The following is a 16,607-nucleotide window of genomic DNA, read 5'->3' on the forward strand; positions in this document are numbered from 1 at the left end:
ACAGTAGGAAAATAAACAGACTGACCATGACTGACTATCATTATTGTTTCCTAATTGATTGTTTTCAGTGGTCCTGGGACTTTGCACAAATGCACTCTGTGAAGGTCTTAAAGAACAAGAAAATGTTCCCTTTCCATGATTGCAAGGCTTGGACTTATTTGCCTGAAAAAATTGTACATCAATGTTTTTTGTCGATGGTCACTATTTTGAAATATATATTTGTCACCGAAAGTGTTGGGTGCCTAACACGCTAAAGTTGTCTTGATTGATGGACTTTGACATTTTAAAATGTGTTCATTTAATCAACACTTTTCAAAGTTAATTTAATGCTTTTCCAGGTAATTATATGTACATGTTGAAAGTGTTTATTTAAGCACTGTGGGTGTTAAAATTGCTTAGGAGATTTTCCTGTGTACTTTCCTGTTTGACAATTCAAAGGACATGTCAGCTGCAATTGATAGACTTTTGTACAAATTCAAGGAAATTGGCAACAGTTCAATGCAGCTGGTCCAGTTTCATCTGTCAGTTTGCTCAGCCGTGTCATCTCCTTGTGGCCGTGCACTACAACAGGATGTTTGAGAAGTGCCAAAGCAGCACTTCCTGCAGACACTGATACGGGCAACAGGGCCATACTGGTTTCTCTGACCTTTAGCACAATAGCATGTTAGCACCTACTAGACAATGAGGAAATGCTCAAGTTACTAGGCAAATAATTGTACACTACCCCTTTCCCCTTAACATGGCCCATTGCATTAATTTGGGATCCACCTGCGCTCCCTAAAGAATCTTACTTATGCAGTGGTCCAAAATGCAGTGGTCCACACATGGTAATGGGAAACCTATGGCATAATTCCTCCTGGTTGTGTATAATGGTTGTCTCAGTCCTCATAAAAATTCCAAAAACCTTTGGTGAGTTACTGGCTGGCTGCTTTAGGATTGTTTGAACCTGTCCTGGCAGTTTCCCCACCATTTTTATCCTGTCTAGGAAGCGCTATTGATTAATTTAGGGGCTTTTTTGGACGGGCAGCGATGCAATGGGTTGACCCTCACAGGCTACAGGCTAAAGGCTAAAACAGCAATTTAGGGAATGTCAACAAAACAGGCTGAGCTCTCTAGTGAGACACATAGATGGTTTATCCAGGGTTGTGTTCATTAGTCCATAAACTGTGGAAAGCTGACCAATACCGGGATGGACTACGTGGACTTGGCCAATAAGAAATACGCACAACTTGTTGTCACAAATTCTTACAGTAGTGCAATTCTCTTCCCTGATCTTGGGGGACCCATAGCTTTTGCACACTCAAGCCCCTGATAAGTTGAACGTGGTGTGTTTAGCGTTGGGATAGAACAGAAATGTCCACACCCTGGGTGGGTCCCCAGGACCTAAATTGTAGAACACTGCCAAAAAGAAGAGCATATTTATCGACTTTGATTGAGTATTGCAGGCAATTTCAAACGTGGATGAGTTGCTTCGTGATCTAAGTGAAGTTGCATTGAAAGAGTGAAAACGGTTGCTTTTTAAACAGCTGCTTTATATAAATCCAGCTTAAGGCATAAAACAGTGCACATCCTTCTTGAAAGTCAGTCTCACTTTAAAAGGTCACTTTGAAGGCAGTTCAGGTCCTTCATCTCAAACACTAAATGTCTGTCAGACAGTAACTCATATAGCGTAAACTGCACACTGCGGGGGTTGTGCATGACCCGTCTCAACCCTCAATTGGCTCGCTAACCTCCCTCTCTTGACCATAACAAATGTGTTTACTCCAACACCGGTTGAGCCTGGCCTGGATGCTCTTCTAGTGCCAGGGCTAGTCCCCACTCCCCGCTAGAGGAACAGCAGCCAGCTAGAAGACAGACAGACAAGCAGCATCACGCACCGCACGTAGCACGATCATTAAAATAAAGCCTGTCTGGATGGGCTCCAGCTGCCGACACAGCCACCGCTGAGTTTAGATCAGTTCAGCCACTCTTCACCCTGAAGTAGGCTTGGGCAGTATACCATTTATAGTATATACCGCAGTGGAGGCTGCTGAAGGGATAACAATACATCACAATGATGTCTGGAACGGAGTGAATGGTATGGCATCAAACATGGAAAGAATGTGTTTGATTTATTTGATACCATTCCACTAATTAGGCTCCAGCCATTACCACGAGCCTGTCCTCCCCAATTAAGGTGCCTCCAACCTCCTGTGGTATACCGGGATATTGAAAAAAGCAGCAGGATGTTTTTTTCAATACCGTCTAAACTATGATGTTTTTCACTAATATTTGTAGCTAACTTTGAACCATTTCACACGTACCAACAAACGGATGTGATCATCCTACAGTGGTCCCTGTTGCGTACGATCATACCTCTTGATTAGAACGCTTATTTCGAACGTCCATTTTGGATTGACACAACAATCAGCATCTGAGCTGGCCACATTTTTTCCCCCACAAACATTTTGCACAAGCGCAGTCCTTACAAAGTTATGTCCAGAATGTGATCAGTTTATTTTTGGATGGAACGGAACTAGGTACAGCATAACACAATCATCCGAACTAGAAAAATGTAGGCTACATTTGTTCTGGCGCTAACTGAGGAAAGATTGAAGTACCACAAGCGGAAAATATTTTTACAACTCTCGGCTGATAGAAACTACAATATGAATTAGCTAATAGCAATTACTATTTATAATTAATCACATCACGGGTGAGCTCACCACTGATCAAAATAATTGAGTAAAACACTTTCTATGAAGTAATCTGACGATGGGTAGTTTGTGTGCACCGCCATCCTTTTTCTTTTCTTCCTCTCATCAACCACAGATAATAGGAGACAAGATGAGTTTGGTCGGTTTATAGCACAACCTTCAAAAAAGTATTTTTTTTCACACATCATAGGTGTCCATTGCAATAAATGCAATAATCGGGGTGCATTATTTGTCAGTAGTACTTGAAAACATGTGAATAAAACTGTAAATACATTATGCTCCATACATACTTACATGGATAGATACTGTATGCGCCTACAGTAGAAACGGCAACACGATATACCAAAAAAATAAGGAACTTACTTTGATAGGAACGCACACATGTCCCAACGTTATTATTTGTAAGGAAAACAACAAGGAAGGCAAAGCGAGCGCCAGCAAGAGAATTTTCCAATTCTTGCAAGACTGCGCAAATATATGCATATTTGATCTGCTCAAACATGAGTGAAGTTTATCCGGCTCAGTAAAGCCTCAAACATAAATTGTCTGCAATGTTGAAATAGGCTACTTCTATGTTAATTAATGAGGAGGTGGAACACACCTCAATTCAAACTGTTCTTAAAAAATACAATTTGTTAGAAAATAATTTGAAATTGACAAGTTTAAACATAACCTATAGATAATTAGCAGGCAACGCGTGTTAACTGTCCTGTTGTGTAATAATCACATTTAAGAACAGTGAGTGCATTCTGACATCACCTGCATAAAACAACTCACACTGGGGTGACCGTCAGAGATATTTGGAACTCACTTGGGAAAAGGTTGTAAGTTAATACCTGCAGTCAACTTGTGTTACACGTTAGGAGATAAAAATAGATTGCGTTCTTAATTTCACCTGTGACATTATTTTACATTATGAAGCTTACCGTAGTTCCCCAGAACAGTTGAGCCAGTCGCGTGTTTGTTTTTAAATAGCACAGCAGGAGCCGGTATGTCCATAGCGTTCTATATCTATCGCCGTGTGTCAGTTGTGTGGCGAACACATGAGGTAATGCAATTCACTACTAATGGCTTTCTGCCAGAAGTCAAACATTCTGGATGTGTTATCTGCACAGTTACAATTTTATCCCTGTGCTTCCTATTAGCATTTTTTCCTCCTCCTCTGTTCTTTTTCCATCTGCTCGGTTTACACATGCTGCTCTTCCTTCAGAAAAGCATGCGTCACATCTTTATTTGCACAATTCCCCTAGTTCACTTTTGCTTGTAAATGTAAACTCATTGAAAAATGAAATTCGGTAGCTACTAACTTGTATAGCTTTATGAGCTCGATTTCCTTGTCTTTGCAATTAGTTTTTGTTTTTCACTCGTTAGCGGTTAGCTAACAGTGTCTGTGATTTTGCTATTAGTTTGTGCTAATTTTGTTAGCATTTTGATAATAGCTCCCCTTGTGCTCCCCTCCCCTTGTGTGCTATGCCGGTAATATCGTAAATCTCGGGATGAGAGAAGGACGGTATGAAAATCTGGATACTACCCATGCCTCCTCTGGAGGTGGCGTGGTGTCAGAGATCGAGTAGGATGAGAGAGTGGGAAACATCACTCACACACACAAACACACTGAGGTGCATTCACACAGACACACACTCACTTTCAAACGTTGAACCATGCAATTACACAGAAAGACTGAAACATGCACAGACACCCTCACCTTCAGACATACAAACACAGGAATACTCAGACATTTACACTCAGACACCGATACACTCACTCCAAGTGTGCAAAGACTGGAGTGTTGAAGCGCATTATGCGCAATGCCTATAAGTGCAATATAGCCTATTCCATTTGTGTGGCCTTATACAGTTCAGAGCTGTGACCCATTTATGCATTGTGCCTACAGTAAGCGAGTACCTCGCTCCAATACATGTCTATTGCATTACACATACATTGGCTTTGTCACGTCTGCTTGCAGCAGTGCAGTATAAAATGTAACTGATCACCATCAACTTTATTAACATAAAACATTCATTAAACATCTGGAAAATAAAGTAACAAGAGCAGCAATTTCAGGTCACAGTTACCAAATTACCCTCAACCCCCTATAACAGTCTTGTTATGCATATTAAGTGCTTACAGTATGAGATGTTTCTTGTGTTTTGTAGGCCACTGTTGTCATAATATGGTATGCGTAGGGTTGCAAAATGTTTAATCAATTCCCCGGTTTTTCCAATATCCCTGTTAGTGGATTCCTGGATTCAGGAGCGAAAAAGCAGGAAATCCGTAATCCCCCAACCAGGATTTCTAGAAAACCAGGGAATTTATTGAAAGCTTCCTGAATTTTACAACCCTAGGTTTTGTACGGGCACTGCCTGTATAAAGGTGGTATGGCTGCCAACCTTTTTTCTCCATTCACCTGCCCTCTCTTAATGGGGGCACTTGAGAAATTGCTCTTGCACAGAGCTGATAGGAGGCATAGCATGGCATGCGAGACATGACCACCAGAAGCCAAATGACGCAATGCCCACATAATGTAAACCCCCACGGCTCACCACCCCACTCCCCCTCTCGCACTGAGCGAAACCTCTCTGACGCACTTCAGCCCCACACTCCATGTCTTCAAATGGCATCTGACGTTATCTTCCGCATGTACCCGGTCACTCCCTCGACTTGTGTCAGCCCTCGGAGCTGTGTTAGCTTTGTCCCGACTCGTCTTTTGTTTTTGTTTGCGTGTGTCGGTGGTTCCCTCCATTTCGAGCCCAGCTTGCACCTGCCAGCAGGGCAAGCGCTAATGGTTGGATAACAGTTGAAATAATGGCAAGTGGATTGTGGTACATGCATGTGTCATGCGTAGCCTGTCACTGACTGCCGGCTGCAGCGTGGAGATCACTCTACGGAATCCGAGGGCGAGCGCGGGGGAGATCGAAGCAGCGTAATTTATATTTTAAAAATGTCACGTCATTTAGCCGAAGCTCTTATCCAAAGTTACTTACAGGAGCATTTAGGGTTAAGTGCCTTGCTCAAGGGCACATCAGATTTTTCACCTAGTCGGCTAGGGGATTGGATCCAGCGACCTCTCAGTTACTGGCCCAATGCTTTTAAACGCTAGGCTACCTGCCGCCCTATCCTGATGAGCTAAGCAGAAAAATTTTAACAATAGCAGTGGGCCTTTTTTTCAAGTTTCTGCTGCCCTCGTTCCCAACGTTCCGACCTCGACATTCCAACACTTTCGAGGATGGATTGTTCTGTTGTGCAAAACAAAAAAATCAAGACCTTGGTTATCACAAGGTCTGGCCTTCACGGCATGGCTTCATGACATGGTCTCCACACAGACAGACAACCACACGCACACACGCAACTTTGATCACCACCGCCTATCCCAGTTAGACTCAAAGTCTGACCCAGAGCGCCGGTGACCTATTTCGTGACCTCAGACCCCCCTTTCCTCTCTTTGATTTCCTTTCTTTTGCGTGCGGGCCTCTCTTAAATAAAAAGACGAGGGGGTTTCCACCATCTGGAAATGACCCTGGCGGAGAGGCGTGAACGGGAGACGTGCAGAACATCCTGGTGGTTAACAGCCTCCCACCCCCCTCTCCCCTCATCTCACCCCACCTCTCCGTCCTCCACAGATGGAAAAGAGATCAGAAGGTCTTCTAGTTCACAAATAAGCACATACAGAGAGAGCCCGGTAATCTGGGGAAAACAGCAGTGTAAGCAGTCTCATGTCATGGTATCATACAGTCCTGTGGGGTGGTGGCGGGGGTGGGTTACATTCTGGCCATTGTTGACAGGTTCTTAGACTATCAGAATTATGTTATCAGTGTAGCATAGTCATGATTATTGTAGAACATAATTGAAGAGGTCTTGCTATGGGAACTTGACAGGTATATTGTTTGGAAAGCAGTTCCAATTCAGAGTGTTGTCATTTTGCCTACTTTGGAATTGAATGATTTGTCACGTCAATGTCTTCTGTTTCTGTGATTAGATATGAAATGTATGGTAACACTTTATTTGGATAGTCCCAGATAAATGTCTGGTACATGATTTGTAGATGTTCAATAACTGTCAACAACATTTCAGCTAACTACCACTAACCCTAGCCCTAATCTTAACCTTAGCAAGTAGTTGCTTATCAACAGATAGTTGTCCCCCGTGATTAAATGAGTCCCCGTACGTTCGTTCGTCACATGTGATTTCTCAGACACCACTGGACTGATTTTGACGAAAACTTAGGTGAATGATGTGTTTTGCCATAGAGATCTGGCATTTACAAAATTACACATTCCGCCCTTTAGAATTTTGTGTAAAACACTTAAACGCTACACCTATGGCACAGAATTACCTATCTGCACAAAACTTGATATGTGGCATCTATAGACAGAAGTCTGAACATATCTCTTGATCTGTTTGACTCCGAGTGATTACATCTGGCACACACTCAGGGATATGATAGCTAACCCATGCAATGTCTCAGACACCACTGGCCCGATTTTGATTCAACTTGGGCGAATGATGCATCTTGCGTTAGAGATCTGTCATTTATAAAATTACACTGATTGATCCAAGGGAGGTGCTGCATCGTTCGTGGGGGACGACATGTTTACTTTTGCCTCGTTTGTTGAAAGTCTGTACTTTCAAGTTTCCAGTTGTATCGTCACATGCACAAAGACAGTGAAATGCCTTTTTTGCAAGCTCTATCCTAACAATGAATGAATGAATCAATATCAGAGCACAGTGCCATCTCTTTTGGTCCGTAGATATGGGACTATGCAAATAAAGTCTGACGAAATATACTACTTTGCGACTACTCAATTGTAGCCTATGTCCTTGGAAGTACTCTACTCATCTCCAATGACCAAGCAAAATGCGTGTGTGTGTGTCCCTCTCCTCCACTTTGGCCCAGTCCCGTGGCAATACCCGAGCACCAAAAATATGTATCCATTTATAAAAAAATAAAAGATGTATCTGTGCATAAAATAAATGTACAATTCCACCCACGGTTTGTTACGTAACAGCTTGTGCCTGTGACCCAGAGACCGACATAATAAAGGGGAAAAATGCTCGTAAGCCAACAGTTCTGACCTATTGTTTTCTAACACTTGAAGTAAAGGCCTGACTGATGACACAGCAAAAACAACTTGGCTACTCCAATTAGCCTCCTTCCTTTCAAATCAGCCCAGCAAGTGTGTCAGTCGCGCCTCTGCCTCGTCTTTCACTCATCAGCAATTATGAATAACAAGCTCGCCTTTTTGTTTGTGAATCTCTCTCTTTTTTTTGTTAGCGTGCTTTGAACAGGAATAATTGAGTATATACTTTGTATACGCATGCATTTCAATAGCAGTATTATCCATTATGAATCAACAAGACGTCTTAAATGACATGACAATATCATAATAGGAAATGTGCTGTTCTATTATATGCTTTACCAGAGTGTAGCCTAATCATGGAGGCAAGTATTCTGAAATGACATAGAATAGCGTGTTAAAAGGGGGTCACTTTAAACAATTGGCTTCGCGTTAATCATTTGTTGTGAAATGCATTGTAATGATTGTCACATTTAAAAATGTATTTGGAAAGCAGCAGCCAAGCAACTGAATTGCATCTGTAATGATATCCTCAACCGGTGTAATTTATTGCTAACTTGCATGGACATCATAGAAATAGGTGTTTGAAAGTATGTCTACTGTTGGGAAGCATTTTTATTTTCTGTGCCAACTTTTACGACACTGTCAAAATGGCCACCCAAAATATTTCCTCCTGACATGCCCTTCTCATGTTCTTTTTCAGGCTATGGTGGCCTGTTACCCAGGAAACGGGACTGGGTATGTACGCCACGTGGATAACCCTAACGGCGATGGGAGATGTGTAACGTGTATTTACTATCTCAATAAAGACTGGGAGGCTAAGGTATGTCAAAATAATGAACTCAAAGCAAACTTTATGTCCAATATTTAGTTTATACTAACCCAAAATTTGGCACATTACTTATTTTTCTGGTTGTAAACTGGTTCTCTGTTTGAGGACATTTCACGGGGTAAAGAAGTATTTTTCATGACAAGATCTAGATGGCATGGGAAAGACTACATATTCTGGTCAAATTGTAACCAGTAAAAACAATTCTGGTTCCTTAAAAAAAACAGATCTATGCAAGGCCTATTCATCAAAGATGCCATAATGACGTCATTGCAACCAGTTTTCTCTGCTGGGAACAACACTTTGGCTTTAAACTGGGAACAACACTGTGGCTTTGAATATTGACTCTGTTAATTCCATGCCAGTCACCCTTTAGAGTTCAGTTTCTGGATGTAATCCCAAAGTTCACCAAGCAGACCACTACACGAGTTTATGTGGAGGAGAGAAGCGTTGATCGATAAAGGGGAAAGGAGGGTGTCTAAACAGGTACTCACACGCTATGGATTAATCCCATACATACTGTACACTGACTCCATTGCCTGGCTACCCAAACTCCTTGCTCCAGAAACCAATGGGTTGGGACAGAGCCAGAACACATGTTGGTAAAGCGTTGTTTTGAAAATGTATCATTGGCTTTGAAACTCTGATTGGTTTGAGATGATCCAGTCTGATGACTTTGTTTTGTAAAGCGCCCCTCATTTTGACGCCACCACAGACGACTTCAACGATGGCAGTCTGACTGAAGTATGTAACAAACGATAGAGCAGCGGAAGAATTCAGTTTGAGCCGGTCAGGTAACTGACTCCATGCCATATCTATGGTGTCCATATTAGGACAGGATAGACAAATCAGAAGGATACCAACGCCTTGTGAATCTGAAGCTGTTAAAATATTTTTTTTAATTTTACCTTTATTTAACCAGGCAAGTCAGTTAAGAACATATTCTTATTTTCAATGACGGCCTGGGAACAGTGGGTTAACTGCCTGTTCAGGGGCAGAACGTCAGATTTGTACCTTGTCAGCTCGGGGGTTTGAACTCGCAACCTTCCGGTTACTAGTCCAACGCTCTAACCACTAGGCTACGCTGCCGCCCCAATATGACAACCATATATGCTACGGTGTGACAGGTGATGACAAAAGCAATTTCTGACATGGTTGACTATGGAGTCCTGTTGGGACGGAAAACATGTAATGGACACAGTCTGCATAATTTACAGCTAATGTGGGCACTCACTGCTATTACATTTTCATCTCAATTGCACAAATGATACACAAAATCCCCCACACACACACGTCATTTATGCACCAAAGGGGGTGGCAGTAATTCTAGAACAAACCCCGGGGCTACCACTAGAACATTGTGATTGCAGGTGGAAACTATGCTGGAATGGGGATGACAGGCAGGCAGGTCCTCTAGCTCTCCCACTCTGACGTTGTGGGCCTTGATTCTAATACGATAGCTCCCTCCCTGCTCCTTCCCCCTTATTTTTGCCTTTGCTGACCCTTACACATGGAATAAACAAACATACAGTCAATAATACAATCAAGAAACGTCTATATACAGTGTGTGAAAATGAGGTAGGATAAGGGGGGTGAGGCAATAAATAGGCCATTGTGGCAAAATGATTACAGTATAGCAAATTAAACACTGGGGTGATGGATGTGCAGAAAATGAGAAAATGAGGTAGTTGGATGGGCAGGTGCATGAGTCTCCAGCTTGATTTTTGCAGTTCGTTCCGATGGAATAAACAAACATACAGTCAATAATACAATCAAGAAACGTCTATATACAGTGTGTGAAAATGAGGTAGGATAAGGGGGGTGAGGCAATAAATAGGCCATTGTGGCAAAATGATTACAGTATAGCAAATTAAACACTGGGGTGATGGATGTGCAGAAAATGAGTCTGCAAGTAGCGGTACTGGGGTGCAAAGGAGAAAAATAAATAAAATAATGACAATATGGTGATGAGGTAGTTGGATGGGCTATGTACAGGTGCAGTGATCTGTGAGCTGCTCTGACAGCTGGTGCTTAAAGCCAGTTAGGGAGATATGAGTCTCCAGCTTCAGAGATTTTTGCAGTTCGTTCCGGTCATTGGCAGCAGAGAACTGGAAGGAAAGGCGGCCGAAGAGGAATTGGCTTTGGGGGTGACCAGTGAAATGTACCTGCTGGAGCGGGTGCTGCTATGGTGACCAATGAGCTGAGATAATGCAGGGCTTTACCTAGCAATGACTTGTAAGACCTGGAGCCAGTGGGTTTGGCGACAGATATGAAGCAAGGACCAGCCAACGAGAGCATTTCGGTCGCAATTGTGGGTTGTATATGAGGCTTTGGTGACAAAACGGATGGCACTGTGATAGACTGCATCCAATTTGCTGAGTAGAGTGTTGGAGGCTATTTTGTAAATTACATCGCCGAAGTCAAGGATCGGTAGGATAGTCAGTTTTACTAGGGTATGTTTGGCAGCATGAGTGAAGAATGCTTTGTTTGCGAAATAGGAAGCCGATCCTAGATTTAATTTTGGATAATTAATGATTTAATAAATATCCAATAGGCCTACATAGGCAGCAACTTATGGTTGGCAAGTCCAAGCTAACCAAGCCAGTTGTTGATGTTAATAGTGACGTTTCCATTGATGGCACTCGAATGGAAGAACTGTCCATGGTCCTGGCAATGGTTAGTGACAGCCAGTGTTTGCCTCTTCTTTTATATATCAGCATCCACAACCCAAACAACCTGTTTTATAATGATCTACATTATATACTGTATATGCCATTTAGCTAATACACAGCAACATGCAACAATTTAAAATATTTTTTTATCATACAAGGAATTCAGCGATATCAAATAAACTTAATCTATCACATGATAGGGAATGGCATCTGTTGGTCATGCTGCCGATACCTGGAATCGAACCCACTTTGGCAGAAGCTTTATGCAGGCCATGGAAAACTGTGCTAGGAATTGTGCACAGATCCTTGTGACATGGGGTCGTGCTTTATCCTGAAACTGAGCTACAGAAGGGTGACATCCCGGGAATCGAACCCAGTTGTTTCAACAAAAATATATGGTTTTTTATGCAAAGCTAAAGAAGGATCTGGATGTTTAGGCTGGGGTGGTTACACGTGGTCTGCGGTTTGATTGTTTGGATGCGCTTTTAAAAATGACATTGGAGGTGGCTTATGGTAGAGAAATTAACATTCAGTTCTCTGGCAACAGCTAAAATTCCTGCAGTTATCAAAGCTTGACACATCTGTGGTGTTGTGTGACAAAACATGTTTATTTTTCACCAGCACTGTTTAAAGTTTCTTTGATATGTCATGGCAAAAGAAGAAATACTCAGGGATATAAACTAATGTCAGGGATATAAACAAATTTGAAACATGACCAAACATGATATTTATGGTGTTTTGACAAAACCATTTTGCTGTTTAATCAGTTTCTTGATATGCCACACCTGTCAGGTTGGTGGATTATCAAAAATATGTTGCAATTTATATTTTTGTTCAGTATATTTCATCACACATAATAGGATGGTTTTTAGCACTACACAAAATATAGGTTTTTTATAAATGAAGTGCTACAGCAAAGCAAAAAAAGATCTATATTTTTATTATTGATATGATTTAAAAAAATATATATATATATATATAATATTTACATAATTTTTGATATTGATAAATCATTTTTGTATATCTATACTTCTATGATAATGACCTTCATGGGGGCAGGATTATATTTGCATGCTGCATATCTTCCCTACTCCCAACAGGAAGACACAGCAACATGGCCGCACGTGTATATCACCAAGTTAGGAGCGTTGCAGCAAAGATGCGCAGGGCACCGTGACCCTGTTGCTACAGTAATATAGACATTATGTAGGCCTAAGCACAGCTCTTCTGACACTGTTGAGGAGCAGCAGTGGATAGTATTTTTGGGGAGGAAAAAAAGTTTGCAGGGGGAATCGAACTCACAAACACCGGTTTCTCCATTGAATCCTATTGGGAGTTATTGAATTTATATAGAATTTCAATGAATACATGTTAAAACAGCTTGCCATAGCCCACCACGTGATCTCGAGAGGTTGCTGGAATTCCAGTTCCCTTTTTTAGGGCAATTTAAACTCCAGAGGTTCGCTTGTCATTCTTCCCACACCACACTAGCTACTGCAACACGGTTTCCCCTGACAGAACCCCTCACATTGGTGCCACAAAACAAAAGAGAGATGATGTGCAGGGTTGCAAAACAAAAGTGCTGTTTTTTTTATATGGATTAGCTTTTTGTCAAGGATGCACAGAAATTCCAAAATATGTGTGGACATTTTAGTTAAGGTTAGTTGTTTGCAATATGTTATCTATAGGCTAAGGGAGCTTCATAAGCTGTTTATTCAACACCATATTTGGTGAGAATCACAACAGGGTACAAAATCAATTCTAGCTCTTAATAACCAGAAGGGGATTAGGGTTCCAATTTGGGAACACCCCCACGTTCAGCTGGAAGGTGGCGCATGGAACGCAAAAATATTCCTAAAAATATTTAACCTCCACACATTAACAAGTCCAATGGCTCAAATGAAAGATAAACACCGTGTTTATCTACCCAGCAAGTCAGATTTCTAAAATGTTTTACGGCGAAAACATAGCACATATTTATGTCAAACCACCACCGAAGACACAGCTAATTTGCATAGCCAAGTTGAAAAAAATATGCAATCAACAAACGCAGGATTAAAAGAAAAATAATTTCACTAACCTTTTGAAATCTTCATCAGATGACAGTAATATAACATGTTACACAGTACATTTATGTTTTTTTCAATAATATGCTATATATATCCATAAATCTCTGTTTACAGTGATGCATCGTTCAAAAAATGCTACTCAAATGTCCTGAGAAATGACGATAGCTCCGGCAGATAACGTCATCTAACAAGGAATATACATCATAAACTTTGACTAAATATGCATGTTCTACATATATATAGGAAGATATACTTCTTCTGAAAGCAATCGCTGTGTTACATTTATTTTTAACGTTACAGGTTTCATTCACCACACATCTGTAACGTCTCTTCAGTAGAATTTCAAACACAGATTCAACCACAAAGACCAAGGATTTCGAATGCCTTGCGACGAAGGGCACCGATAGGTTAGATGGGTAAAAATATCCCTTTGAGCATGGAGAAGTTATTAATTACACTTTGAATGGTGTATCAATGAGGCCAATGGTGACTTTAAAACAGTTACAGAGTTAAATGGCTGTGATAGGATGGATCAACAACATTGTAGTTACTCCACAATACTAACCTAATTGACAGAGTGAAAAGAAGACAAGCTGTACAGAATACAACTTTTTGTATATATACATCCTGTTTGCAACAAACCTTTTGTCCTGAATCCAAAATGTTGCACAAGCCAGGTGTGGAAAGCTCTTCGAGACTTACCCAGAAAGACTCACAGCTGTAATATTGTGTGTATGTCGTTGACACCAAATTACAATTAAATCAGTTTTAATCCCACTTTGTAACACAACAAAATGTGGAAAATGTCAAGGGGTGTGAATACTTTCTGAAGGCACATGTTAATAGGATATTTTAACTAAATGCAATCTATTAGCTTCCAAAATATAAGTAGGTATGTCTAGCTGTCCGGTAACTGATGGAATGGCTTGTCTTGCTCTTTGTAAAAATCCTGAGTGCATTGAGTGAATGTTAGAAACATTTCTTGGTTCCTTTCTAAACATATCAATTTGAATGCAAAGAGGACTCGGATCACAGAATAGATGAAGTGAACTGGCAAAATAGTTGAGTCCTCGTTTTAAAGGCAGGGGCAGTGTGAATACAAAGAGAACTGAGGTAATTACCTTCTCTTTTTTTTACCCAAGAGTTCACTTTAAAGAGAACTGTGAAAACACCCTCAAAGAGCTCGGTTCGGTGTTGATTCTAGTAGAAACCATGTTGTTGGCCGATTGTTACCTCGTACATATAAAAAATAAGTTAAACGGTATTTCCACATTTTTTCAGGTAACTTTATAAGCTCATAGTGGGTAACAAAATTGGAGGCATAGCTGTGATTTACTATGAAGGAAACAGCCAAGAGGACACAAGTTGTGGTACCAAGAGAGTACAGGGCACTTATTTACAAATACCTACACAATGAAATGGCCCATCTCTGAATAGAGAGAGTATTAGCACATAAAGTAAACTAAAAGTGATTAAGGTACTGTTGAACTGATTTTCAATCATGTAAGCACGAGGTATCATTTGCCCTTTTAAGTGTATCCACATGGCATTATGGAGTGATATTAGAGCTGACAGAAATAGAAATAGAAATAGAATCTGAATAGAATAATTTTGAGATCAGATAAAATTTCTGTTGCCATTAAAATCACTCCAAATAGCAATACCTTCCCTTTTAGTTATTTTCTACTTAAGATGTAGGGTTAAGACCAATTTACTACTCTGTCATATCCACTAGTTCCTCATCATTCCCCAGTCCCCCTTAGGAGGCGAACGGTTAACTTGATCCCCCAGAGAAGCTTGGGGAAACGTGCATGTTTGAAGGTCAACAGACCCCGCTCTCATGTCTTCTTCACACACTGCACACACACACACACACACACATCGGACCCCACGCAGTCACAGGCAAACACACACACACACACACACACCCCTTACACATACCTGTCACACACCGGCCCCCAAGCAAACCTGCATTCATAAGTTATGTAAATCACGGCGTGCAGATTCCTCATAGCTATGTTTAGCATCAAATTAACCCACAGGAAAAAGCCATTCTCCTTTTAAAATTTTCCCACCCTTAACATTTCTATCCTGCGTGTTTCAAGGGGTGTGTGTGTAGGAATGCGTAACGCTGCGTGTGCACCTATGTGTGTTTGCATGCATTTATTTGTATGTGTTGGCATGTGTGCTATATGGCCAATATACCACAGATAAGGGCTGTTCTTAAGCACAACGCAACACGGAGTGCCTGGGCACAGCCCATAGTCATGTTTTTTTTATTTAAATAGGCAAGTCAGTTAAGAACAAAATGTTATTTACAATGACGGGCTACCGGGGAACAGTGGGTTAACTGTCTTGTTCCCTGGGCAGAACGACAGATTTTTACCTTGTCAGCTTAGGGATTCGATCCAGCAACCTTTTGGTTACTGGGCCAACGCTCTAACCACTGTCGCCCCATATATCACAAACACCCGAGGTGCCTTATTGCTATTATAAGCTGGTTACCAATGTAATTAGAGCAGTAAAAAATAAATAACCTGTGGAACGGTTGTTATTAAGACACTTAACAGCTTACAGACAGTAGGTCAATTAAAGTCACAGTTATGAAAACTTAGGACACTAAAGAGGCCTTTCTACTGACTCTGAAAAACACCAAAAGACTGACTCTGCAAAACACCAAAAGAAAGATGCCCAGGGTCACGCATAATCTATGTGAATGTGCCTTAGGCATGCTGCAAGGAGGCATGAGGACTGCAGATGTGGACAGGGCAATAAATTACAATGTCCGTACTGTGAGGCGCTTAAGACAGTGCTACAGGGAGACAGGTCAGACAGCTGATCGTCCTCGCAGTGGCAGAACACGTGTAACAACACCTGCACAGGATCGGTACATCCGACATCACACCTGCTGGACAGGTACAGGATGGCAACAACAACTGCCCGAGTTACACCAGGAACGCACAATCCCTCCATCAGTGCTCAGACTTTCTGCAATAGGCTGAGAGAGGCTGGACTGAGGGCTTGTAGGCCTGTTGTAAGGCAGGTCCTCACCAGACATCACCGGCAATAACATTGCCTATGGACACAAACTCACCGTCGCTGGACCAGACAGGACTGGCAAAAAGTGCTCTTCACCAGTTGTCTCACCAGGGGTGATGGTCTGATTTGTGTTTATCGGAATGAGCGTTACACCGAGTCCTGTACTCTGGAGCGGGATCGACTTGGAGGTGGATGGTCCGTCATGGTCTGGGGTGGTGGGTCACAGC

General features: G+C 41.5%; 1 protein-coding gene across 1 annotated transcript in view; it reads left to right on the forward strand.

The window, feature by feature from the left end:
• LOC118389129 (egl nine homolog 1-like) overlaps positions 1–16,607 on the forward strand; it is a 34,623-nt gene that overhangs the window by 13,191 nt on the left and 4,825 nt on the right. Inside the window, exon 2 of the mRNA XM_035778914.2 lies at positions 8,475–8,594. Coding sequence (XP_035634807.1) covers positions 8,475–8,594 — 120 coding nt within the window. The remainder of the gene's footprint in view (positions 1–8,474; positions 8,595–16,607) is intronic.

This window comes from Oncorhynchus keta, chromosome 10 (genome assembly GCF_023373465.1).
Source record: "Oncorhynchus keta strain PuntledgeMale-10-30-2019 chromosome 10, Oket_V2, whole genome shotgun sequence".
NCBI classification, from domain to species: Eukaryota; Metazoa; Chordata; class Actinopteri; order Salmoniformes; family Salmonidae; genus Oncorhynchus; species Oncorhynchus keta.